The 26,502-nt window shown below is 35.2% G+C and overlaps 1 protein-coding gene across 7 annotated transcripts in view; it reads right to left on the reverse strand.

Annotated features, from left to right (window-relative positions):
- apba2.S (amyloid beta (A4) precursor protein-binding, family A, member 2 S homeolog) overlaps positions 1 to 26,502 on the reverse strand; it is a 146,102-nt gene continuing 119,600 nt past the window's right edge. For all 7 annotated transcript variants that reach the window (XM_018254382.2, XM_018254381.2, XM_041587701.1 and 4 more), the window contains 7 exons: positions 25,109 to 25,195; positions 20,250 to 20,435; positions 14,995 to 15,174; positions 14,700 to 14,912; positions 13,462 to 13,581; positions 5,125 to 5,265; positions 1 to 748 (listed from right to left, as the gene is read on the reverse strand). In XM_018254382.2, coding sequence (XP_018109871.1) covers positions 677 to 748; positions 5,125 to 5,265; positions 13,462 to 13,581; positions 14,700 to 14,912; positions 14,995 to 15,174; positions 20,250 to 20,435; positions 25,109 to 25,195 — 999 coding nt within the window. In that variant the 3' untranslated portion in view covers positions 1 to 676. The remainder of the gene's footprint in view (positions 749 to 5,124; positions 5,266 to 13,461; positions 13,582 to 14,699; positions 14,913 to 14,994; positions 15,175 to 20,249; positions 20,436 to 25,108; positions 25,196 to 26,502) is intronic.

Genomic DNA, 26,502 nt, shown 5'->3' on the forward strand with positions numbered 1-26,502 from the left:
TTGCAAGTAGTAACATCTTTTATTGATAACATCTTAAAGGATGCCATGTATGAATGCTTGGAAAGTACAATACAAGGAATAGAAAATAATATGTAGCACTTATGTGTGAAATGTTGTGGTGGTTAGGTATTACATACAGCAATACATGAAAACAAGATGGTATATATATTTCTTAATTTGTTAATGATCGTATAAAACATTATAAATAAGTGAATGTACACAATGCCTTTGTTTTACGGAACCATCATGAGACCACGGTTTCCAATGCGGACATGAAGCGGTATTTTTAGTTTTAAGTTTCTGAAGTCCATTGTTAATCCGTCATCACTTGGCTCACATCCCCACACTCACCATTATAATGTACTACACATACACGTTAACACTACTTAACATTACAAATAAATATCATCAATATCACTTGTCATGATGTTTAAAGTGTTTTAACTGTCTTACTCAGTGACAGTAATGGTGAAATTGCTCGGAACTGGTTATTGCCTTTGGCAAAAGCAAGGGGAGAGGAAGGCAGTACCAATCAGCCATGGAGATTCCTTGCATCCTTGTTTGAAATGGAAAAAAAAAATATATACTGTATATACATATGCACGGTGTCTTTTTGAGGTGCAGATTTATTGATCTTGCCTGCAAATGTGTTATGGATGGCAATGGCTGCCTCTTTTTATATGTAGAGTGGAGTTTCCTGTCCAGTAAGAAGTCTAAACATTGCTGCTGGCATAGTCTTCATGTGAATCTGTAGAAAAAGTGGTAAGACAAAAATAGATTATATTTCCCAACTTTTAATAGAGGGTTCATTTAAAATGTGTTTTTCATTTCTCATTGCCTGGGGGTGAAAACTGTGAAAATGCACAGAATTAAACGGGGGACTGAAATGTGTGGGAGGAATAATCATGAGAGTAAAATGAGTAAACTGAAGGCAGCTGGATGTAAGGATAACATATGGTACTGAAAGCTACATGCCAGTGCCATGCAACAGTGATTTTAAGACCACTGTAAAATGTATATCCATTTTAAGTTTAAATTTCCCATTCAACAAATATAGGCCATGCTGTAGATAATGTTTGAATAGTTGAACATTTTAATGTGGTTATTGGTACCAGGTAGTCATAGTAGTGTAAATGTATTTTGGAATTTAACTAAAGTAGGTCTTCTGGCATATGTATAGTACGGTATGTATTGGTAGAATGCAAAATAATAAGCACGCCCTTTGCCTTGGGAGCTGTGTATGTGTTTAATATTTAGAAAATACTCCTCTGACTCTTTATAACATATGGGAATGGAAATAAAAAGAATTAGCCAAAATTCAGCAATACATTTACCATTTACTCAGATTGGGACAATTATTAGATTATCTCAGAAAGCTATGTTGCACATGGGCTATGACTACTGATAATGGTGCTGATGTTATATAAAAACACAAGTGCATTGTTATGTGCTGTTTGATTGAGAGATACATCTGTATTCACCTACTGTATGTACTGTATGTGTAAATCAGGCCTCTTATAAAGATAGACCTGCCATGCCACCTATTGATTTCACTGAATATATAAATCTAAACATGAATAGAAAATGACAGTAACCTCACTCGGTCACTCTAATCACACATAAACATAAAAAACAGAGCAGCAGGAATTTTTTTTTTGGTAGCAACCTTATTCCTTCTTGAATATAAATTTAACTCATTTAAACAATGTTCAAAGCCTCAGGCTTCACAATGCCGCTGAAAGAATGACTGTTTATGAGACTTCCCAATAATATAGATTTTTTTAAAAGTTGACAAATGGATTATTATAGCTATTATGATTTACTTTGTGCTGACATGTTATAAATATCTATTCAGAGAATATTCATTATAGTCATTAGTCCCTATCCCAGCAGAGATAAGAGTCTAATGGGGAATGTAATAAAAGTAATAGAACGATAAGTTTGCAGACCAACAACAGGTATTTAGCAATTCATCACCAGAAAAGAGATAATATTAACAGTATTTCTAACAAACAATATAACAGTAGAACATGCGACTTTTCCTTATTTTGAAAACTTTTTTCCAACCTATAACATTCCCTTCCCTTATAGGTTCCATCACATGATCATACACATATACACACTAGGTTCATCAGGGACCAATTAGTAGGGTGGAAGAAAGCTCAACTACTTTGAGGAAACCAATGCAAAGTGTAGGGAAAATGACAACTCTGTAAGGATAGCACCTTGATACCAAGGTCAACCCAAGCCCAGCTGCCCATGTTTAAATACAGGAACCAATGTTTTGATCAGGAGACTCTTTTTGTAATAAAAGTTACCAAACATGGAGGTGGTTGCCTATGAAATATTACCATAGGTACATAGTAATGAACACAGTTTGACAAAATCTAAAGTAAGGAGGGCACTCTTATACAGAAATTACTTTTTGATTGTTTATATTAATAAATATGTATATTATTATTGATGCAAAAGGAACATGCTGTTTTCCTTAGGTCTAGTATGACCAAAACTGAACAAACTACACCTTCTAGAATAGCCTAACGTACACCTTAGTAAATTTAGTACACCCTGGTATTTGCAAAACCCAAAAAAAATGTGTTAATATGCTTAAAACATGTATACGCCAATACATCCATATTACAAACTAAAGCATATAAATACGAGTGGTGTTCATAGTGCAAATAAGCAAATATGTTAAAGCAGGCACATTGTGCAAAAAGTTGAGAAACCCCAACATTTTAGAAAAACTCCATGGCAAAGTAGTTTTTTTGGGCAGGCTTTTCTCGCTTTTTGCTTTTGCTAATACCATGGTGTGCTAAATACAATTAGGTTCATAAATATTTGGGCAGACCAGGGCCGGAACTAGGGGTAGGCAGAGTAGGCGCAATCGGAAGGGGGCGCACTATTAAGGGGAAACTTTTTTTTTTTTTTCAAATAAGCCTTTATTATATCAGATTGCCTGGCCGTGTGATATTGCTAGCATAGCGCTGTCATCTAGTTCCGGCAGCGCTCTCCAGCCCCCACCTCCCTCTTACTTGCATGCATGCTGCCACTGCCCTTCTTCTTAATGTGCTGTGTGACGCATGCGCTCTAGGAAGCGGCGCGTGTAGACGTCAGCGGTACACACATTGAGACTGCAGTGGGTCAGCAGCAGAGAGAGGCAGAGAGACTGGCGCGTTGGCGTGGTGTCTGGCGCGGCAAGTGGCTTGGGAACCTGGCTGGCGTGGTTTGAAGAGAGCTGGACCTGGGCCTTGTGCACACTGACTGAAAACCAGAAGACTGTTGGGCTTAGTTTATGCTTCCTGCTTGCTGCTGGCACAAACAGGTACAGATCATTTTGGGCAATAATCTTGCTGCTGTTGGTTTCTAGTCTGGCACACATTTAAAGGGGGAATATTTTGCTGGCTGGCACAGATATGGAGCATTATTTGGCTGCTGGCTGTCACAGGTTTTAATTTGGGAGCAATATTTGGCTGCTGGCTGGCACAGGTATTAATTTGGGGCAATATTTGGCTGTTGGCTGGCACAGGTATTAATTTGGGGGCAATATGTGGCTGCTGGCTGGCATATGTATTAATTTGGGGGCAATATTTGGCTGGCACATATATTAATTTGGGGCCAATATTTGGCTGCTGGCTGGCACAGGTATTAATTTGGGGGCAATATTTGGCTATTGGCTGGTACAGATATGAGGCAATATTTCGGCTGTTGGCTGGCACAGGTACAGACTTGGGGGCAATATGTTGACTACTGTTGGCACAGGCACAGAATTCTGGGAAAATATTTTCGCTGTTGGCTGACACAGGTACAGATTTGGGGGCAATATTTTGGGTACTGCTATCACAGATACTAAGCTACCTCAAAAATGGGCATTCTGGCAGTGGAAGGGCTACCTCATGGCTAAGGAGGTTTCAGCTTTAACATAAATTGCACTTTTCTCAGTATTGATGTTAAGTGAACCCTTCATTTGCACTTTGATTAACAGGATAAAATGATCCTACTGTTTTGGTTTTTCTGACATTTTTTAGTGTAGCTTATTTTTGTTTGTTAACATTACATATTTATACAAAGCTTTCATTCATGAATGTGTTGTAAGCTTTCTTTATTAAAAAAAACCATAATGGTAAGGTTGGAAATGGTAATGTAGGACAGGGGGGGGGGCGCTGATTGAAGTCCTTGCCTAGGGTGCCAAACTACCTTGGTCCGGCCCTGGGGCAGACAATTTGTTTCTAATTTTGGTTCTCTACATTACCACAATGAATTTTAAATGAAACAACTCAGTTGACTGCAGGCTTTCAGCTTTAATTCAGTGGGTTGAACAAAAAGATTGCATACAAATATTAGGAACTAAAGCCTTTTTTTAACACAATCACTTCATTTCAGGGGCTCAAAAGCAAATGGACAATCAACTCAAAGGCTATTTCATGGGCAGGTGTGGGCAATTCCTTCATGATGTCATTATCAATTAAAGGAACAGTAACACCAAAAAATGTAAGTGTTTTAAAGTAATGAAAATATCATGTAGTGTTGCCCTGCACTGGTAAAACTGATGTGTTTGCTTCAGAAACACAACATTAGTTCATATAAACAAGCTGCTGTGGAGCAATGTCGGAAATTGAAAAACGCCTATATGGCACAGGTTAAATAGTGGATAACAGTTAACACCATTAGACAGACAGAGCTTATCTGCTATCTGCTGTGTAACTTGAGCCTTTTCTCCTTTGAATGACTGCCCCCATTGCTACACAGCAGCTCATTTATATAAACAATAGTAGTGTTTCTGAAGCAAACACAGCAGTTTTACCAGTGCAGGGCAACATTGCATTATATTTTCATTACCTTAAAACACTTATTTTTTGACGTTACTGTTCCTTTAAGCAGATTAAAGCCCTGGAGTTGATTTGAGGGGAGGGGGTGCTTGTATGTGGATGATTTTGCTGTGAACAGATAACACTGTTATAACAAGTATGGATGTTTTAATGAAGAAAATAATTTAGGTTCAATGTTTAATTTGCAAAGGAATTTCACTATACGGCTTTTTATGTGTAGGTGACAGGTCTGATTTGACCCTCATGTAGAAAAGTGCAGGATTAAAGTCAACATTTCACTTTAATATATTTTTACCTCTCCTACGGAATTGGATAGTGCTTGGACAATTTTTTCATGGGCTGTAGCAACAACACTTTGTCCATTGATCTCAATGATTCGGTGTCCAACCCTGACTCCACCTCTCTCAGCTATTCCACCCCTCATAAGGCTGCAGATCTGAAAGATAAATCAGTAAAGAGGGTTTGGATTTATGGGTATTGCAATTTCTATAGACATGGTGTATTAGTCTAATTTTTAGACTTCCTTATTATACTACTGACACACACACATACACACATACACACACACACACACATGTGGGAAAAAACTGTAGTATAACTACAAAACCCTGGGGGAAAATACAAATTCAATGAACATTATACCTGTTGAGGATTAAATCCAAAGCTGCAAAGTAGTGTAGTAGTAACTACTGTGCTACTTTGTTTTCCTTGTGCAAAACTCCTTTCAGAAATTATTGTTTGCTAATATCTGCTTCGAAAAAATTTTCCGCAACGAAAAAGTTTCAGAGACGAAAAAGTCTCCATAAGAAAAATCGCCCATTGACTTTAATGCATTTGGAGTGAGAAAAAAATGTTGCATGTAAAAAAAATGTTGACGCTCATTCACTTCAATGCGGTTTGCAACTTTTTTTCACAGTTTCTCGAATTCTTAAATTCTTATATATGCGTATCTAATATTCTTTCATAGTAAGTTTGACTTACAAAAGATAGTACAGTAGCCAATGTTACTTACATACATCAAGGCAAATTGCCTTACTATTCACCTAATTAAAAATTATATTTTGTAGGTCTTTGATGTAAGTAATTGATAAAAACTCCTGAGAAGGTTATTTTCATTTCAAGCGTCAAAGCATTGTGTTGTTTATTTTAATATTGTGGGAGCAGTTTGAACTACAATATTTAACCCATGATCTGTTGATCACAATGGCTAGCATGCTGATCAATTCCTCTGCTAATAACAATGGCTATTGGTTCAGTAAGCCTACAACAAAAGAGATCAGTAAAGAACTGCAAACTTGATTCTGTGGCTGTGAATATTTGTATATATTTCCTCTATTTGCATTTGTGTCCTGATATATTAACAAAATAGCTTCCTGTAACGAGATGAAGCTTTTGAAGTAGTGTACAGGAGAACAAAAAAAAAGCTATTAAGATTATGGTGTTGTATGAAATAGTTTTGAGGGACAAGTAGTTTTTCTGTGATGTCTTTTTATGAATGGCTGTCAGGATCTATTTACAAATTGGAAGAATGCACATCTCTTATTTTTTCATATATTCTGAATACATTTCACAAATTGTTCCTATTGTTATTAAAGTTAGTTCTGTATAAATCAAATCAGAATGATGCTTACCAAAAAGAAGTAAAATTGTAGTAAGAAACATTTTACTTCCAAATGCTAGATGTACAGAAATGCAGTGTATTGGATTTCTTATTGCTGGCCTTATTTGTAATACCAAGAGATCATATAGTGGAGTTTCTGAGACCATGTATTGTCTCCTGAAGAGGAATCTTATTGGATTTGAACTTTTGTTTTAAAAACCTAGTTTTAATGGAGTACAAAATCCATTTTGCAAATAATTACTTGCATTATTTGTCTCCAGTTAGTAGCCTTTGTCTAAAATTAAAAGAGTGCATTGACCCAGCTTTTGCTATATATAAAGAGAAAACATAGTGACACATTACAGATGATACAATGGTCTATCTTAAACAAGGAGGTACATTTTACTTCTCAGCTGCAACATGGGATTCTTCAGGGCTAATGTAGCTGAAAATGGAAAGCACTAGAGCAACACTAACTTAGACATCAGCAAAGTTTTTTGACAGATTTCAGTCTGTGCATTGGGAAAAACAATGTTTCCTTTTTACAGAGAGATTAAACTGCATCTCAGTTAAAGCAACAACAGTTCCATTGTGAGGAAAACATGTAGTAATAGTGGCTATGAATGATCCTTTTTGGGAAAGTTTGTTAATATTAATGTTAGTATCTTTGCAGATATGTATACAGTAGTGTTTTAATCCAGAAAGTGAAAAATGCATTCAGAAATCAGAATTATATATTGATACACAGCCATCATATTAAGAAACTAAGGAAGCTTAATGGCAGTTCAACCCTCCAAGGCAGTCAGATTTTACCTATGCTGTTGTTTAAAATTATATCAGATCATTATTGTTCTCAATTTATTCCCTTAAGGAATGTAAAAATATTAAAATCGTTAATATAAAAGAAGAAATAAGCATTAAGGAATTACAAACAGAGGAGTCAGATGCTTATTTTAAAACATATAAATACTAAAACAAGTACTGTAAAGCAGCAATTACGCAGACAATATTAGAAACGGGGAACTGATTGCATTACAAGCAAAAACAAATCCAAAACTTTAGCTCCATTACTTGGAAATAATTTGGTTCTAAGAGACACTTGAAAAAAATGTGCTGAAATGTCATGTAAACTCCCTACAAAAAGAGAGAAAAAGAGCCCCTTTGAAATCTTTAAATACCTGTCATTCTGGTTGTTATAAAGGTTAATAGTAAGGCTACAGCATTCACTTAATTAAGCAAGTCAAGCAAGTGGCTCACACAATATATGTTTGTGTGAAACTAATGTGAGAATGGCCCCAGGGCCTGATGGAATACACACTCAACTAAATAGAGAGTTTAGTGTTGTTTAGACAAGTCACTTTTTATGATTTCTCCACTCACTTTTATTTAGAATGGTATCTATGGATTGGAAATGCTGATGTGATTCCAATATTTTTAAAAATGGGTCACAATTTCAGCCATGGTAGGCCCATACATTAAATATCGACAGTTGGAAATTTATTTGAAATGTTGTTTTCAATATAATTGTAGTAGACATAGCAGTTAGTGTGGCTTTATGAATGGCAGACTGTGTAAAACAAATGTGATTGCTTTTTATGATAAAGTAAGAAAGAACTTGGACAGTAGGGTTGCAGTAAATGTGATATACTTGGATTTTGCCAAAAGTTTTGCATAAAAGAATGATTTCTAAACCCATATCTGTTGGTCTTGGTAGGATTCTTGCCACAGGATTCTGTATTGGGTCGATTTTTATTTAATCTATTCATTGATGACTTGTTGGGGAAATGCCCAGCCTATGATAAAGCTCCCACAAGGCAAAAACGCGTAAGGCTTCATAATTTGTTAAATAAAAATACACTTTGTAATATAATGTTATTTTCTTGTACACAAAATTGATTTTGCTTATTTTTTTTCCAGTGTATATGGCCACAATTACATATTTGCCCCAAGAAACACTGATTCTGTATACTGAAGATATGTTTGTATATAAAATGTAATGTTATAGACAAAATGTTATGGGGACATGGAAACTCTAATGGGCAGATTTACTAAAGGGCGAAGTGGCCATAGCTAGCAATCCTGTATGCCGGAAACTCATAAAAGTTGTAAAAAAAAAACGCTGGCGTTTTTTCATTTTTTAAAGCGGGATTGCCTTCGAAAGTTCTAACTATAAAAGATTTTTGTCTTAACAATTTTTGCAACCAATTTAAGGGGCATGCCACATTTGTTTTAGGGTGGGCTAATGTCTAGGGTATTAGAGAATCTCTTTATTTTGCTTCCTTGGACATGTGTAATAATAAGTAACAACTTCAAGGGGCACATTTACTAAGGGTAGAATTTCTAAGTGGTAAAACTTCAAAATTCTGAGGTTTTGACTTCTAAAAGTAATTCGGCAGGTTTAAGGTGGTGAAGTGTCGAAGTCGAAGTTTTTTAAAGAGACAGTACTTCGATTTTCGAATGGTCGAATTTTCAAAGTTTTTTCAATTCAAATCGAATTTTGGCCTATTCGATGGTCGAAGTACCCAAAAATTACTTTGAGATTCGAAGTTTTTCAATTCGAAAATTCACTTAGAATTCACTTCGACTCTTAGTAAATGTACCCCCAAGCATTTGCACCAACATCTCCAATAAATCCGTCTATACGACCTATATACACCCGCCCTATGCAGATTGACCTAATCGTAAGAGTACTAATGAAGTTTTTCTAGGCAAAATTGAACGCTAAGAAATGCTCGCACTGACGAATCAACACTAGCTTGGCCCCTGGTCTTACCAGTGAGACAAACAGAGTAACTAATGTATAAATACAGGTGTAATTCTAATGGCAGAATACATAAGAGGTACAATAGCTTATTGAGTTTGTATTATTGTATTATGACTAATACTTCAGCCATAACACTCATATTTTCAAGAGCTTTGCTCTTTGTTTAGATATAAGAAATGCAAGTACAGAGGCTCAAGCTAACTTCTTTTTAAATATCTTCTAAGTGCTTGGCAATGAAAGAAAACCTTATCATAGCCTTCACTTTACCAAACAATGGAAACATTTCCTAAGTTTCTTTATGTTTTAGAACTAATCTGCCTTTGTCAAACTAACATTTCTTTGCCTGTTATATAACAGTAACTCTGTAGATTGTATTGAAAAAGATAACTAAATGCAAAGAAATTCTTTTATATTGTAAAAGCTTCTTTATAATAGCTAAACAACAGGCATCTCTCTGCTTTCTGGCTTCTCCATGGGTTATCATAACAGTTTCATAATGGAAGAGTATCATGAAACCCAATGATCAGCTATGCGTTAGCCTCTTCAGCTAATGCAGCAAACACTACAGTCATGCTCCAGCTGTCAGAAATGTTCTAAGACATTCTACTTACAGAGCACTAAACTGTGCTGCCCATGAATACTAACAATACCATCAAAAGCCAGAAAATGATTCAGAACTCAGTGATGCACATCGCGGCCCAGCATACTATTCGCATTATGTTGCTGAAGTCTACCATCTACTGGTTTCTGACAGAACAGGAATGGTACACGGGGCTCTGTTGTACTGAGGTTGTCTGAGTAAACCTTTATTTTTCTGATTACATATGGATAAGCTAGCGATTGATATTTGTAGTGATAACAACTCTGTATCTCATATATAGATGTAATCAACTATGCCATCAGATGTTTTTATTCCATGGCATGTCCCTTTTGAAACCCTTAGGGACAGATTTATCAAGGGTCGAATTGAAAGTTCTAAATTTCAAATCTTTTTTATGGTCAAAACTCTCAAATTTGACTAGGGAGTTATATAAAGTATGTATTAAAGTATTTTAAAAAAATTTGAATTTCGATTTTCGAGATTTATCAAATTAGAATTTGACTATTCCCCACCTAAAACCTACCAAATTTCTGTTTAAGTCAATGGGAGATGTGCGGGGATCAATTTGGAGATATTTGTAGCCTTCCTGACAGTTTTGTAGCCTTCCTGACAGTTTTTTTCAGAGAAAATCGAATTCGATTTGAGTTTTCATTCTAGCCCTTCTTTGTGGTAATGCGGGTGTAGGATGGTGAGAAAATACAATTTAGATATCATTGTAAACCTACATCTCATAGTTAAAGGAGGAATGAACCTACCTAAAGTGTACCATGGCACTCACATCTTAATACTCACTTCTCTTACTATAGAGCTGTTTATGCTTTTTAATCAGCATACCTCAATTAGCTTAGTATCTGCTCTTTCACATTAACAGGTTCAGTTAACCAGTTATTCTTAACCTATAAGTAGCATTAAAGTAGTAGCATGGTTATGCTCTTCAAGTGAAAAATACATTATTTTGCAAAGAGTAAATTAGATTCAATGGTAAATAGGAAAACAAGAAGTAAAAACAATGAGAACATGTCATATTATTATAACTAGAATTATACTTTATTAATGATATAATAAAGTATTAATTATATATAATAACGATGTATGGCTGTTTCAATGTTGTTACGATGTAACAATGCAGAATAGAAATGAATACTTTCTCTAATTATGATATAAAAATTCAATCACAAGAATAAAAACTTATTTTGTTAGTGTGCAAAACATTTTTTTTCTTCATATCTACTGACGAATACAGTAACATTTCATCTCCTGCTTTTATTAGTCTTATGTGATTTAACAATCTCTCCACTAGATGGTGTCCATGCTTTAAAAGAAGCAAAACTTGTTAAATTTATAAATGTTTGATATTAATTAAACTTAAGGCTTTATTTAATCCAATCATGAATTTTGTACTTGGTCAAATTAAATGTGTAAATGTCATGATGTACTTATATATGTCATAAGAACTAATCCTCCTTTGTGTTTGCATCTACATATAATAGAAAAGGCTGATGCTCTGTATCATCTATTAAGATTTACTTTTGATTAAACAGTAATGTTATCTAGTAATTGTTATCAAGCACTTTATACAGCTGACACTGATCCTGGCACATATCCAAACAAAACAATATTCCAGTGCCCTGCCTGTCAAGATCAATAAAAGGCTTAGCCCAAAATGTGTATTTCTTAGGAGAGATAGGGGCTGATTTATTAACACAAGTGCTTCATCATACCAGTACACTGATCTGAAACTAAATTGCACATTTTTTTCTATACAGACTAAAACAAGAAAGTATTTTACCTGCAATCTACTTGGTGCTTTTTACAATTAACAAGAAATAGAATGAGTTTAAGAAATGAACCTTTATACAATAACGTACAAACAAAAATTGACAAGTAACCCCTACTTGAGGATTTGAAGGAGAGCGATCCGAGAGTGGAGACGTGAGCGCACATCAGCAAACTGCCTGGCAGGTGTAACCGCTAGATCCGCTCTGGCCGCGGCAGACAAGAATCCAAGGAAATAGGGGTTGCGGACACCTCCAAATGACATCAACACGTGCGAACCGAAGTAGTATAAAACAAATCCATCTTTATTGAACATATTAAAAATAGCAGGCAGGGGAAAAACACGCTTGACGCGTTTGTGCCGACAAGGTCACTTCATCAGAAGCATGAATCTATACAATTTGGTAACTGATAGAGTTGTAGCAGATATACGCAAGGGTGATATCGATAATTCCCTCTTAAGGAAAGAAGCCTACTGGATTCATAAGTTAAATACGGTGACCCCACACGGGCTGAATAGAGAATGGAAATTGACATGCTTCATTGATCGTTAATTTAGTTTATTATTCATTTATTATTTATTTAATTTCTGTACACCTCTTTCCCTGCGTGTATCATTTTTCAGCTGCCTGTTTGCCCGCTGTGTTTTCCAATTATTATTTTTCCAATTATCTTATTTTTCCAATCATCTTATGTTTAAAAATAATTTAGTAATTTTTTGATTTTTTGGTTTTTCAACTGTATATGATGGGTGCTGCTAGTATACCCTCACTTAATATTCATATTATATTATAGAGGTTTTTTTCAGATTTTTGTTATATATATTTTTGTTATATATGTACTATCTAAGTATACTCGTTACGTGACTTTTAACATCTGTTTTCAATGTTCTTAATTGTGAATGTTATTTCAGTGAGGTTCCAGCAGGGGGCATTCATGCTTCTGATGAAGTGACCTTGTCGTCACGAAACGCGTCAAGCCTGTTTTTCCCCGGCCTGCTATTTTTGATGTCATTTGGAGGTGTCTGCAACCCCTATTTCCTTGGATTGAAAGTAACCCCTACTTGTCTACTTTAATAGTTATTTACTGTTCAAGGCAGTAAAACTGTATACAGATCTAAGCACATAAACACAGTTTTAAGCACAGCTGATTCAACACCACCAACGGAATAGTTAAAGACCCGTCTCCTTCACTTAAGTGGTCGCATTGGTGAATGCTTACTCTGGTGTTTTTGTGAAGTTTTTTGTATAAGAATGCACTCTGCCTTATACATTTATGTACTTTTTAAATACACTCCTTTGTTTTCTTTACTCTTTCCTGCTATGTATTATTTATATTTATTAGATAAAATGAATGTGCCAAAGCTATAACAAGCTTGAGAAGACAACATCTGCTCTTATGGTCAGTCTTGAATTATCTTAATTTCTAAGTCTGCTATGTCTACATTATTTTCCCAAGAATCCCTTTCATGCACTTGAGCAACATGATGGAACAAGACTCTACTTTCCTCAACCAGAACCTATATAATAGATAATCAAATATCACTAATTATAAACCCTATACTGCATTATGGAATTGGTTTAGCCAAACAGGGTTAAACGTAATAGCAAGCTACTGTTTATAGATTTCTCTTTCATTAAACTTCTTATTGCATACATATTGGGAAATATAAAATAAATAAATAAATCTGGAACTAATGTTAGACACACTTTAGGAACACGTTCTTCAAGAAATACATTTCGGTAATTATGGAGGACAATAATAGTTGTCCTATTATTAGTGTTCTTGTCAGGGCCACTGGATAGAAAACATGAGTAAGGAATTTATATTATATGTATCTATACAGTGTGAGACAAAAAAATGCACTTGATGTACGATATAATGTACTTACTATTCCATTCTGTACACTGAATCCCAGCTGGTATTTAAGGTCAGGTCGTTTAATGAGGACAGTAGTGACAGGTGGACAACTCACTATGTTCAGTTTTAGTTGTGTTTGATTCTTTAGGCCCTGTATAAATAAATCCAATAAATAAATGAATGCATTAAACGCAAATAATAATTTACAGTTCAGCCATATTAGCTCTTAATTAGTCAATAGTTCATTATTCGTTTTGCAAAATCCAAATTACTATATTCCAATTATGACTATACTTCCTTAAACAATAAATGAAATGAACTACACTGAGCTCAGTATTTAATTTATAGGTTCTCAAAAACAAAAAAAATGAGACCAAGAACATTTTTGGTTCTACTACATGGCAGGGCCGCCATCAGGGGGGCACAGCGGGTACAGTTGTACCGGGCCTGGCGTTTTTTGATTCGTGAAGAAGGGCCCACAGTGCTACACTTCCTGGATTTGCAGGCCCCCTTAAGTCGCAAAGAATTGAAAGCCGCCAAAATGACCCGCTACTGGGCTTCAAACAACACTGGCAGCTGTGCCTGCGCTTAGCACTTTCGTTTATTACTGTCAAGAGGGTCAAAGTATCCATTCATAAGTTCTATGGACCCTCTCCTCATGTACAGGAGACACTCCACAGCACCTCTGTATACCTGTACCTGTGGTGGGGCGGGGCCCAGGAAATTTTGTTGTACGGGGCCCCGTGATTTCTGATGGCGGCCCTGCTACATGGCTATATTTTTCTAGACTTTTACACATTTTGCTGTCCTAACTACAGCTGTAAATATGTTTAAAAATTAAACTAGAAATTATCATACGCTTGAGAAACACAGAAAGTCCCCTAATTATAAGAGAAGGCACGTACAGAAGACAACAAAAATTACTTTTCCCTTAGTTTTACAAGTGAACAGATCCCAGTACTGGATAATCAAAGTCAACCATTTCTATAGGCAAAGTAATGAGATGGAGGAAAGTGCAAAGCACAATAACATGCCCCCATCCCTGTTTTGTGAACCAATACTTAATTCTATGGTTTTAACCCCCTGCGTTAGACATGAACTTTATCAAAAGAATGCCAAGGCTGTGATGCACTTGAAATTCTTAATAGATAACAGAAATATAGGAATTCACATTAAAAATATACAATGTATAATTGTATCTATGTATGTGTGTGTGTGTGTGTATATATATATATTTTCTTTTTTAAGATTTTCATTGGATTAAGATACCTTTATAATGCCTTGACAAGTTGCCAGAGGAAGACCAACTAAACTCGTCCCATTGATGGACATAATTTGATCGCCAATACTGAGCTTTCCAGAACGTGCTGCTGGGCCTCCATTCATCATATTTGCCAGAATGACAGTAGGTAGAATAGATCCCCAGCCAGACTCCACTATTACCACGCCTAAGATTTCACCTTTGAGCTTTTCCACTTGCAGCTGTTAAAGAAATAAGTGAATTTTTCTACATTGCACAAACTGTAAACACAACACACACAAATAGTTATGCAAAATACTGTACCTCTTTACAGTTGGCAGAATTTGAAAAGTGAATGAGGTCATCATTGTACATTTCTTGGGTATTGATGATGTCACTGTATTCTTTTTGACTGAGGTCTTCTGGATTAATGCCATTTGCTCGTAAAAATTCCTGATAGGCTACACTAAATGCCTGGCCAATGGACTGAGCAATAAGCTGTGCCTGTAAAAATATATCAACTGCTAAAATAACTCAATATTTAAAATTAAAAAACAATATTTGATACATTTTAAATAGCCTACAATTTTTGGCACACTATGTCCATGTAGATTTGCTGTGGCAAAATATAAATCTTTGAAAGTATATTTTCAAATTGACACTAGATGGCATTCTATCATCTATCATAATAAACCCCATTTTGCCAATTAACAGTTCAAGGAAGCCCATTTTTATTCCACAACACTACTTATTTTTTAGATTTATTATGTAAAGTATATTTGTTACAAACATACATACATATGTCTCATGGAGTAGGTAAGAAACATTACTCAATGGCTGATTATACCATTCCTGAACATTAAAAGGCATTTCTGAACCACAGATTGATGCAACTCATCTAAATCAAGTACAATCTATAAATGATCTTCACTTTCTGCTTTCAAATGATCAAAGGGGAACTTCACCCAAACATTGATTACAATTTTATTGGTAACAAGAATTCATGCTATCATACATATAATAAAAAAAATGGCCGGACTACCTTAATATACCTCACTAATTAAAACAATAAATAGCTGTAATACATACAGTGTGTTAAAAAGTTTTGAAATTAATATTAATCAAGGAGGAATTCATAACAATAACAATTCCATCAAATTTTAAAACCTTTATACAGTCATTAGAGATTTAATTCTCATAATTGGAGGCTGTTAAAATCAAAAGCCACTGCAGGTATAGTTTGTAGTTGTATATATAGTGTAGAACATTAAAAGGCATTACTGAACCACAGAATGATGAAACCAATGATGGTAACCATTACATACTTGGTGTCTTCAGTTAAAGGGGAATTACATTTAAATAATGGAAAAAATTAAATTTTGCAAAAGAAAGTATCATTCTAAACAACTTATATTTTCAGTGGTTTTAAATTATTTATTAAATGTAATTGCTGTTAAAAGCCACATCTGTGCATTTCTTTCTATTTTCTGCACTTCTTCTTTTGACATTATTTAGCACAATCCAGCTCACTTTCTGTGTGGTTGCTAAATTCATTCCCCTTAGCAAACAGTGATTTCATTATCAGGATGGAGGACAAGTAGGTTTCAGAAGAAAGGGAAGTAGTATAAATAATACACTATAAAAAAATTATTTAAATGTCTATTTAAATGTCTAACAGAACTTTTTGCAACTTGTATTAAAATTATTTGACCCCTTCTCTTCTAGATGGCCAATGCAGTTGGCAATTGTTGGGGGTGGCCATATTAATGAAGGCTATCACTAGGGTGTGAAACAATATTTCATCTTAGGCTTTCCCTCCATATAACAAAAACTACTAAAAAAATCAAACTTTACTTCTCTCAGAAATCAGTTACAATTTATGTGTTGTAAAGGGACTTCTGGTTACTCAACTTGTGGTGTTTTTAAAAATGGCCTGTAGACGTCCCTGTGCTCAAGATTTATACTGTGCATACTTTCTATACAACTTGTGGTGTTAGAGTTGCTTACTGTTGTGTAATGGCTGCATGAGCCTGCTAATAAAGCACTGTTATACTCTACTCATCCTCGGCTACCAAAACATAACAAATTGGCAACAAAATGTCTCTTCTACCTCTGCAGTAGCCTGCACCTTTTCTCCCAAACCCTGGTAAGCCTAGCATACCTTTTACTGCTTGGATCTGTATGTTTGAAAATTACATTATTGCTGCTGACCAAAGGGAAATTTCTGCTGCTAGAAAGCGTGCTTTACTTATTCACTGCCTGGGAGCACAGGAACAGCATATATTCTATACATTACCATTACCTGATGAGACTTATGAAACTTCACTTACTGCTATAAAGAACTTTTTCATGCCAAGAGTAACTGTGGTTGCTGAAAGATATAAATTCCACCAACGTGGACAACGTAATGGCGAATCCACAGAACAATTTGTAGCAGCTTTGAGAGAGCTGGTTGTTACCTGTGAGTTTGGGAATCTAAAGCTGGCCATAGATGTTGAGATTTTTAAAAGATCAGATCCTGATCGTGAGACCACGATCTTCTCAGAACGATCGTACAATCGTAGGAATTTACCATCAACTAAAAAGACCAATTTGCCAGGAAAACAAAGGGAAGCTGCCTGCTTGGCCCTGCAAACATAGATAGATTGCACTGGGACCGACAAAGATTTTTTGACCTGGCCGATCAATTTCCTGACAGATGTCGGCCGAAAAATCGTAAGATGTACGATCGTTCGAATCCCACTAACCGCACGATAATAAGGATTGGTCGGGCTTCCCTAAAATCAGACAAACAATATATGATAATTAGAAGTTGAGTGACTTAACGTGAAGTTTTGAGACACAGTAGATCTCTGTTTGAAGGAATGGTTAACTGGTTCCTTTTATTCAACATCGCAAATATGATTAACAAAAATACAACTAACTAAAAATAGTGGCAAAAGACAATTTTTGAAAAAGTCTGACAAAAACTATTTACAAAAAGGTGTTCAGTGTCTGAAATGACGTAAGTTGGGGTAAACGTACCCAAAAAGACAGGGGTCCAGGTGCTCAAGCCACAGACCTTCAGCTCAGGGAGGCAAACAATTTCCAAATAGAAAAAGGCTGGCACAATCTGGACCACACTCCACAAGTCGATGCAGCAAAAAAGTATTTATTAAGCAAAAAACATCACAGCAATGGGCCCATTTTTGACCTGCACTGAAAATGCTATGTGGTTGTTAGAGTTACTGACCCAGCAGTCATAAGACCTGATTGCTGCACTATAAAAATTTAAATAATGTTTAGTTTTAATGTTTTAATTATTAGTTTTTAATATACTAAATGTTAATTTTCAAATATATTTTACCTTTTACAGAAGTGTGTGTGTGTTTGGGTTGAACTTGATGGACTTTGGTGTTTTCATAACACAAATTAACAATGTAACATTTGTTCTTGTTAATATAGGCAACATTACTACTTTTTTATTATATGGAACAGTGTATAATTAGTTAAAAGTCTCTTCCCTTGCAGCAAACGTTTTCATTCTAATATTTATTTCCCTTCTGCTCTCAAACACAGGTGGCAGCAAGACAGAATGCATGAAACTGAAAATTCGGGGGAAAAAAGCAATCACACTTTTTTCAACAGTGAACTAAAACATTAGATTTTATAAGTATCTGTGTATCCCAGGCAGGTGCAGTTCATACATTCTTTTAAAAAGTTGGAAAAACCTGTGTTTTTTATTACGTAATCTAAAATATGGACTCAGTTACACTGTGTACAAGCAGAAAAGTTAGAGGATGGCATGAAGCTTGTACATCTATATGTATTACTTGTGTTGTTTGGCCCCTCTATTTTTTTTGTTCTAGGTTTTCTGAAATGACACAAAGAAAAAAATCCATCCATTTTCTGCTTGATACCATAGGTTAAACACTTTCCAAACAAAAAATTATTACTATTATAGCTCATTTAACCTTTATGATCTGCTGGGAGTAAGTTGTTTGCTCTCAGTTCCAAAGTTTGCCTCTGTACTGCAGCATATTTAAAAATCAAGCTTTCCTGCAGAGGAATGGTTATTTAATTCTAGCAATCCCAAAGTCAATATGTTATTTTCTTTGTTGCACAGAGTAAACTACATGAGCATCCAATTAACTTCTGCAGCCACAAATGGTACGGCTAGGACACCAATTGCTAATGCTTTGCGGGAGCCGTGTTTCTTACAGATACAATATGCTGCTTTTTATGGTTAAAAAACACATTTCCTTTGCTTCCCTGGGGGTATGGAAATTATCTCTGCATAACACATTTTCTAACTACAGTCAAGTAAATAATATATCCAGTCTCAAAGAAGGAAAAATATAATTGAAAATGTTCAGGCTGATACATTACACAGAGTTCACAAAACATAACATAATTAATTTTATAAAGAACAACATACCAAATGGATCATCTTGTCAGCCCGGATATTAAGTGATTTTTGTATTTAATTTATTCAAAGAATATTTATTTAAAGAATACAGTATGTCTGCATTTAGCCAAACATGTTTAAAATATATTGCAAAAGAAAAGTACTTTAAATAAGTGAACAAATTAAATATTTCCTAGAATTTATCACTCTTTGATTTCAGGGAGAGACAAATAACATGCAGCTTCCCATACAAGCCATTCAAGTGTGAAATAAATTAAACAAACACTGCTTTAGAAGTGGCTATATGCAGAAGCCTTTTCTGACTACTGCATAACAACAATTTCTACCAACTCCATGGAAGATTTTAAAACAACTAAAACAGTGCAATGGACATTGCACTGTAAAAAATAATCTATATGCCAATATAGATTGAGCATGATGCAATGTAGACACCAGCTAGCTATTGCCTAAGAACCACCAAATGTGCGGAATGGTTTCAGAAGGCTGAGGAACTAGAGCTCAAATTGCCAGTTTTCCCTAACAGTATCCAAGCCAAGTGCCTCTTTTGCCCAAAAGACACTAAGGCCCATATAATAAAAGTCGATAATGAAGTAAATATTTGCAATATGAATATTTATGACTTTGTGTGAACAAAATTTCCATTGTGCTAATTTAATACACCTTTTGCGGAAAGATTGCAAATGTTATTGTTTGCGTAAGTAAGCCATGTATGTAATAAAACTTCTTGCTGAAAAAGTTATGTTTGCTCCAAAAGATTATGCACCTTCAAACACTTCTTAAAAGTGTGCAATTAAAATTTACAATGCAATAACAATCTAATGAAGAACATTGCAAAATGCTAATTTTTTATTCTTATTTGTGCAAACTGTCTTTTTTTATTACATTAATTTACGTGCAATAAAGATAATGATAAGGGAATGATAAAAGTGAACATCTAATTCCAAGTCAGAAAGTTTGACATCAGGCAAAACTATCTTTTACCAATGTCATAGAATTACTCCTGCCTGGTTTCATTACCAGCATGTACATAACAATACACCAATTCATTGTACAGCTTGTTAGATGGCTGCTTCTGTGCACATTAATCTGTCTTTGTCATGATATTAACTGATCTTGCTTTAAGATGCTACTATTGTGAAAACGTCACAAAAGTATTAGGTTCTTTACTTACATCCTCAGATTCAAATACATGACATATCATCTTATACTGTTTCTTTCCCTCCTGGGCTCCTGGTGTTGTTTCTATACAGTCCTGGGAGGCTGATCTAGGCATGCGACGCCGGGCCATTAAAACAACAATGTTGCCAATGTCTGCAATGTAAGAGATTGTCCGTAGTGCATGGTCCATCATTGTTTCCTAAACAGAGAAAGCAAGCCAAAAATGTTGTATGTTTTGTTTCTAAATACATTTTGTTTCACATGGCATAAATAGGCAAAACAATTCAGAATACATTGAGAGTTTCTCAATCTGTGTAGCAGGAACCCAGTTACTGCATGAAAGATTGTACTCTTTAGTTAGAAAGAAGAGTACTGAACTTTCCACTGATGATTGAAAGAGAGAACCTGGACACAGTGGAGTTTGATCCAGAACATGGTACAGATAAGGGTTCAATAAAGATGTGGTCAAGGCAAGCAAGGAGTAAGGGCAGGCAGTGAGCAATCAGTCAGGAACCAGGAACTAAGCTAAGGCAGGAACTGTAACAAAGAGAGCCAGCTTGGACAAAGAAAAGGGGCAAAGCTAGGGCTTTAATTTTCAAATTTGGCTCCAAAAGCTCAGCACTGATGGCACACCACAATATGCGTACTTCCAAATGCATTGAAACATCGGGATGTGCGCTGCCACACCCACACAGTTCCTTTTTTAATGGAGCCTATGTTTAAGCAGTATAATCTTTTGCCTTGTTATAAATGAAACAAGACGTACAAATATTTCGATTTTTAAACACAGAATCCCATAAAAGTAATTTGATTTTGTTTCATTGGTTTTCTCTTAAGCAAAAGAAAATGTAGCTTTCCCAATGGTTTTCAATTAATAGTAATAAAACATTTTTATATGCTCCTGAAAGCTATGCTTCATGTGGTATATGACTAAAGAGGCTGTTATAGTCAAGCAATTCAGTTATTTGTAATCAAACTGCCCATATGTCATTCTTTGCAGAGGTCTCACAAGAGGTAATGTGTAATGTAGTACAATCCTAGTATGATTAAACTGTATTATATTTAATCTGTCTAGAGTGTACTTGTGGGCTCATTTAGCAAATCAGTACTATTTCTTCAACAAGGATGTTATCTTCCTAAGTGACAAAGGGACATTAGGAGAATGTGCAATAAAGGGACAGTTTCAGAGAGGGACAACATTGACCTTTGTTAGAAGCAGCATCTGGGTGCAACTGCTATGGATCTGACAGTTTAAGGGATCACTGACCCTACAAGTGACAGCTTCCAGCACATTTACAACAAAGATTTTTATTTTTTGTAAATTTGTGAAACAATCTCTGCAAGGATGAAGATTTAATCAGCACAGTGGAGGAATGGGCAGTGCAGAACTAAAATCCTTTTCCATTTCTAGAAAGGCCCTAACACCTCCCCAGTCTAGAATTGACATATCTTCTTTCAATTCATTCATCTACAGAAAAAAATTAATCCATGGTATATGTATATATATTGCAATGCTCCATTGTTTTCCTCCTGAGTTCAAATTACTTTCCTGTGAGACGTATCTTTTATATGCTTGTTTTTAGGACTGTCAAACATCTTGTGACTTTGCAATCAAGAGAATGAACAGATATGAAATGTCCTATGGTCTTTTGGCACAAAGATGGCTTTTATAGTTTGCTGTTTTATCCGTCTTATGGTTCCAGTGCTGTAATTTTCTCTTGATTTGTTAGCTTTTGTTAGCTTCTAGCTTCATGCCATTTTGATGCAGTGTTTGACTATTAAGATGTCTCTGTAACAAGGACGTTAAGCTCTTGAAAATGCACAAACTTTGTTGAAAAGAAATATTTTTAGAAAACAAATTTCTATATTCTGTGTGGTGTCTTAAGTGCCAAAATGGATAAAGTCAGACCAATATCTAATGTATATGTAAAGCTCAACAAATTGCATTTCATAGAAAGTACAGAGATATTCCATGCTCATAAAATTAATTCACGTCACCACACTCCCCTGCAACCATGTCTGGACTGCCTTGCTAAAATAGACCTTAGGTTGATTATGACCCATTTTATTTTCTTGCTGTGTACCTCCATTCATCTTTCCCTTTTTCCCTATGCACTAGAATTTATTAAGTAAGCCAAGTTTTTAAGAGATGGCACCAGACTCAAATTATTGAGAATAGTATCCACTCTTTGTCACATTTTACTATAGTGTCTGTCTCTCTTTTGCCCTCCTCTGCTAACTGGAGAGCCTGGGATCAACAATGTCCAGTGAAACTGTTCTGTCCTTGAGGGACAACCCTTCTAGTGAAAGTTGGGGAAAACAGGGACCACTTGAATGAGGTAAAGTCAGTTATTGGACTAGCTTTTCTCATAGTACATTGTAGGAACTCAAGATAGTTAGGAAAAGCTAAAAAGAGCAGCATATATTGATAGCTGGAAAATCGGTCCCATAGGCTCTGTTAGCATTAAGTGAAGGATGGTCAGTATTGAAAAGGGATTTAGGCTATATTTTTCCGTCTAATCCATTTCTAATGTGGGGGATCTGGAGGCTGAGGGTAAACCTTTAAACATATCAGTCTCCACAGTGGTGTCATACAACCCTGCTCTACCTACCACTGTATCTGACATGATCATCAGTGATTAATACTACTAAAATTTTGACAAAAAAAACTTTTGTTTGCAAGCTCATGTGTAGCCATTGGGGCAGCCATTCAAAGCTGAAAATGGAGAAAAGGCACAGCAGGTAGCAGATAAACGCTGTAGTATACAATGGTATTCCTTAGTCCTTATCTGTTATCTATTTGTACCCTGTGCTTGAATGGCTGCCCCCAAGACTAAACAACAACTTGTTTATATACAGTAAACTATAGTAGAGTTTCTGAGGCCAACACACCAATTTTACCAGTGCAGCACAACAGTACATTATATTGTCATTCCTTTAAAACACTCATTTGGTGGTACTGTTCCTTTGACAAAGGACCATCTGGAGGAGAGAGTCCAGTGTGACTCATAATCTAATGTTTACTAGCTTGGGAAGGCCTGTTTTAGCCAAGATAAGATTAATGGGTGTTAGCAAAATTAAACAGAATAATCAGTACTAAACAAGATGGAATAAAGTAAAGTAAGCTTGGCTGTATGTAAACAGGTCTATAGGGTAAAGCGAAAATCAGTCATAGATTTCAGATAAGGAACTGTGGTAAGCAGTAGTGGTACAGAACCAACTAAAAACACTCCACATTTATATAGAAATCAAAGTTGCTATCCAGCTTAGTAACTTAGTCATGGATTCTTTTTTTTATAACATTAGAAAAAATGAATGCATATGCTCACAATGGTAGCTATTTAGACAATCAGTATCTAGAGAGTTGACTGCAATATACAAAAAACACCACCTGCTCCAGTGAAAAGTTTGTTATTTTTAATGAATGTATCAGCAGTTATAATTATCTAACGTATTTAATTAACTCAACAAGACTATGCCATATGCAGAGGCACCTGCCACTTATTTTATGAGAACACTGTGCATATACAGTTTATAGTAGTAACAAAAACATATTTTTTGCTGTCAGACGTTTTTCTTTCTAAATTTTTTCTTTTCTTTTCTAAATTTGTGTTTTATTGTGAGATTGTTTTATGTTAGAATGTAATCTAATGAAAAATAAATAAAACTGAACTACCACAGTTTGAAACATTAATGGGGGAATGTAATAAAAGTCGCAAAGATAAAAACTATTTGCGCAAATAAGAATAAAAATTTGCATTTCGCAATGGTTATTGCATTGCGAATTTCAAATTGCGTATTGCGAATTTTAATTGCATACTTTTAAGAAGTGCTTGAGGGTGTTGTAATCTTTTGGAGCAAACATAACTATTTTTTCAGTAAGAAGTTTATTACATTCACTGTGCACTGGGGCAAACTATAAAATCAGATCATCTTGTTATATCTCCCTGTTTTATTGTATCATTGATTTATCTTCCAGATGTCCAGTTCTTGGTTATGAAAAGCAGAGGTGGAATATGTTGTAGGGATGTGATTAGCAATGACTGAAAATCTTATTTGTGAGAGCTGTACAAAAGTATGAGTATTTTTGCAAGGTACTTTTTATACAAACCAGTTTTAATAAGAAACACTGTATGGGATTTATCCAAGATGAAGGATATTTGAATATCTCAACTTCATGTTTTCCACCACAAATTATCTTTTTATGAAAACTTAATTTGCTAGCCATAAATGACTCCAAGCTTCCCTGTTCTGTTTGGTAAGATTATGTTGGGTAATAGCAGTTGTATTTTGTTTCTATAAGGGGGGTGCATTTTAGTCTTAAAGAGGTATTTTAAAGATCTAAATCTACTGTCAAAAGTGATGCCAGTCCCAGTGTCAACAAGGCCATATTATTGTAACAAGCCAGTTTTAAAATTTTTCCAGCAATAATGTAAATTTAGAAATAAGGATCTTAGATTATTTTTATATAACTATATAAATATTTTGAACCTAGAGTTGCCACCTGGCTGGTATTTGCCTGGCCTCGTCGGTAAATCATCAGTTAGGGACGGTATTACACATTTACTGGTAATATACTTGCTGGTAAATTTGTAATACCCTATTCATTTCTTCCTGTCCCTGATCCTCTGCACTGCTGATTAACCCTTATAACCATAGGCTTGCATATGCTCCACCGATTTCCCCACCAAGCTTAACCATTTCCACACCCTTTGACATCACAACCCTGCCCCCAGCTGAATCCTGGCCAGCCCTTGACCCAAAAGCTTATATTATGGGGGGAAAATGTGGCAACCCTAGTTTAGCCTAAAGCATACATTTTCAGAAGCAGCAATAACCAAAGCATACAGAAAAGCACCCAATCTTACATACCTGGGTATCGGCATTTAATACTTTAATCCTCTGTGTTGATATGAAAAGATCGACTTCTGTTAATGTTTGTGAATCTCCCTCAGAGTTCTAAAGAAAAAAACATACATATCAATGATAAGAAGTGTTAGTTTTACATTCATTTAAAAAAAGAGTCCTAAACTATATATAGTCCTAAACTATTTATACATTTTGAGGAGAAAAATCACTTTTTTTTTGGTGTGGCATCACAATCAGAAAGCATAAGGGTTCTATATTATGCATTTTGTGTAGCATTTTCCCTATACTTAAGTACTTTTTCGCCCACTATTGTACACATTTTACTTTCTCCTATTAAGTACCATGTGCCTCTGAAAAAGTGAGTCCTACATTAAGGTGCAGATTTATTATGCGGTGTATTTACAGTAAAGGCATGGAAGGTATAAACTCAGGGAAACTATTCTCTTTACTTTTTTAAGTGCACAAATATTGTCTGTTGTGCACATTCTTGTATTTAATACACCCTTTTTATGTCATAAAAAATACAAAAATTTTCCCGGGTGCAGTAACCCATGGCAACCAATGAGATGCTTTTAAACAGGTTATCAGCTAATTGGTTGCTATAGATGAATTGGCCTGTAGCAAACTTTGTGTCTTTTTACATAAGCCAGTTTCCAACCAGCATCTAACCATTATCACTAAGAATCACTACTAAAATTATAGATACATGGGTCATGTATACATTTTATGCCAGACTAAGTAATGTATGCTTCCTCGTGACCCCAAATTCAGTCTTTTCAATCTGTATGAATGATTAAACATAAGTGATTTATTAAAACCTCTCCCAAACAAACTTATCAGCAACACACTCTAAATTCACAGAAGTTATAGAAAAGTGGTAGAAATTATAGAAAAATATTTACAAGACACTATCTCCAGAGAAAAAAATCCTAACTGCAACAAGTAAAATGCAACGCATCTGCACTAAAATAGGTTCTATGTAGCAGAAGCAACTGCTCCCGTGTATGGAAAGTCTGCACAAATCTCACATGACTTGTCCCTGTAACAAGTGATTCTGGTGTCCCAGTTTAAGGAACACAAGTATAATGGCCTTGGGCTTTCATGCAAAATAATTGGCGGAAAGATGTTCTGGGACTTTAAGCCCCCTTTTGTGTAATGTGTTTATTCCCAATATATCTCATTACTCCTGGCTTTCCAGAATAAATACATATTCTGAGCATATAAATGAATATATAATAAAGCATAGTCTATACATATAAGAATAAATCTTCTTTAAAATTTGGTATATGGAAAAGCCAAGTCATACCTACTTACAAGTATGCATGAGGTGATACCTATAATTAAACATTTAAACATTAAATAAAAAACTGTTTTTTGAATTTACATCTTGCATCTTA

Source organism: Xenopus laevis, chromosome 3S (genome assembly GCF_017654675.1).
Source record: "Xenopus laevis strain J_2021 chromosome 3S, Xenopus_laevis_v10.1, whole genome shotgun sequence".
Lineage (NCBI taxonomy): Eukaryota > Metazoa > Chordata > Amphibia > Anura > Pipidae > Xenopus > Xenopus laevis.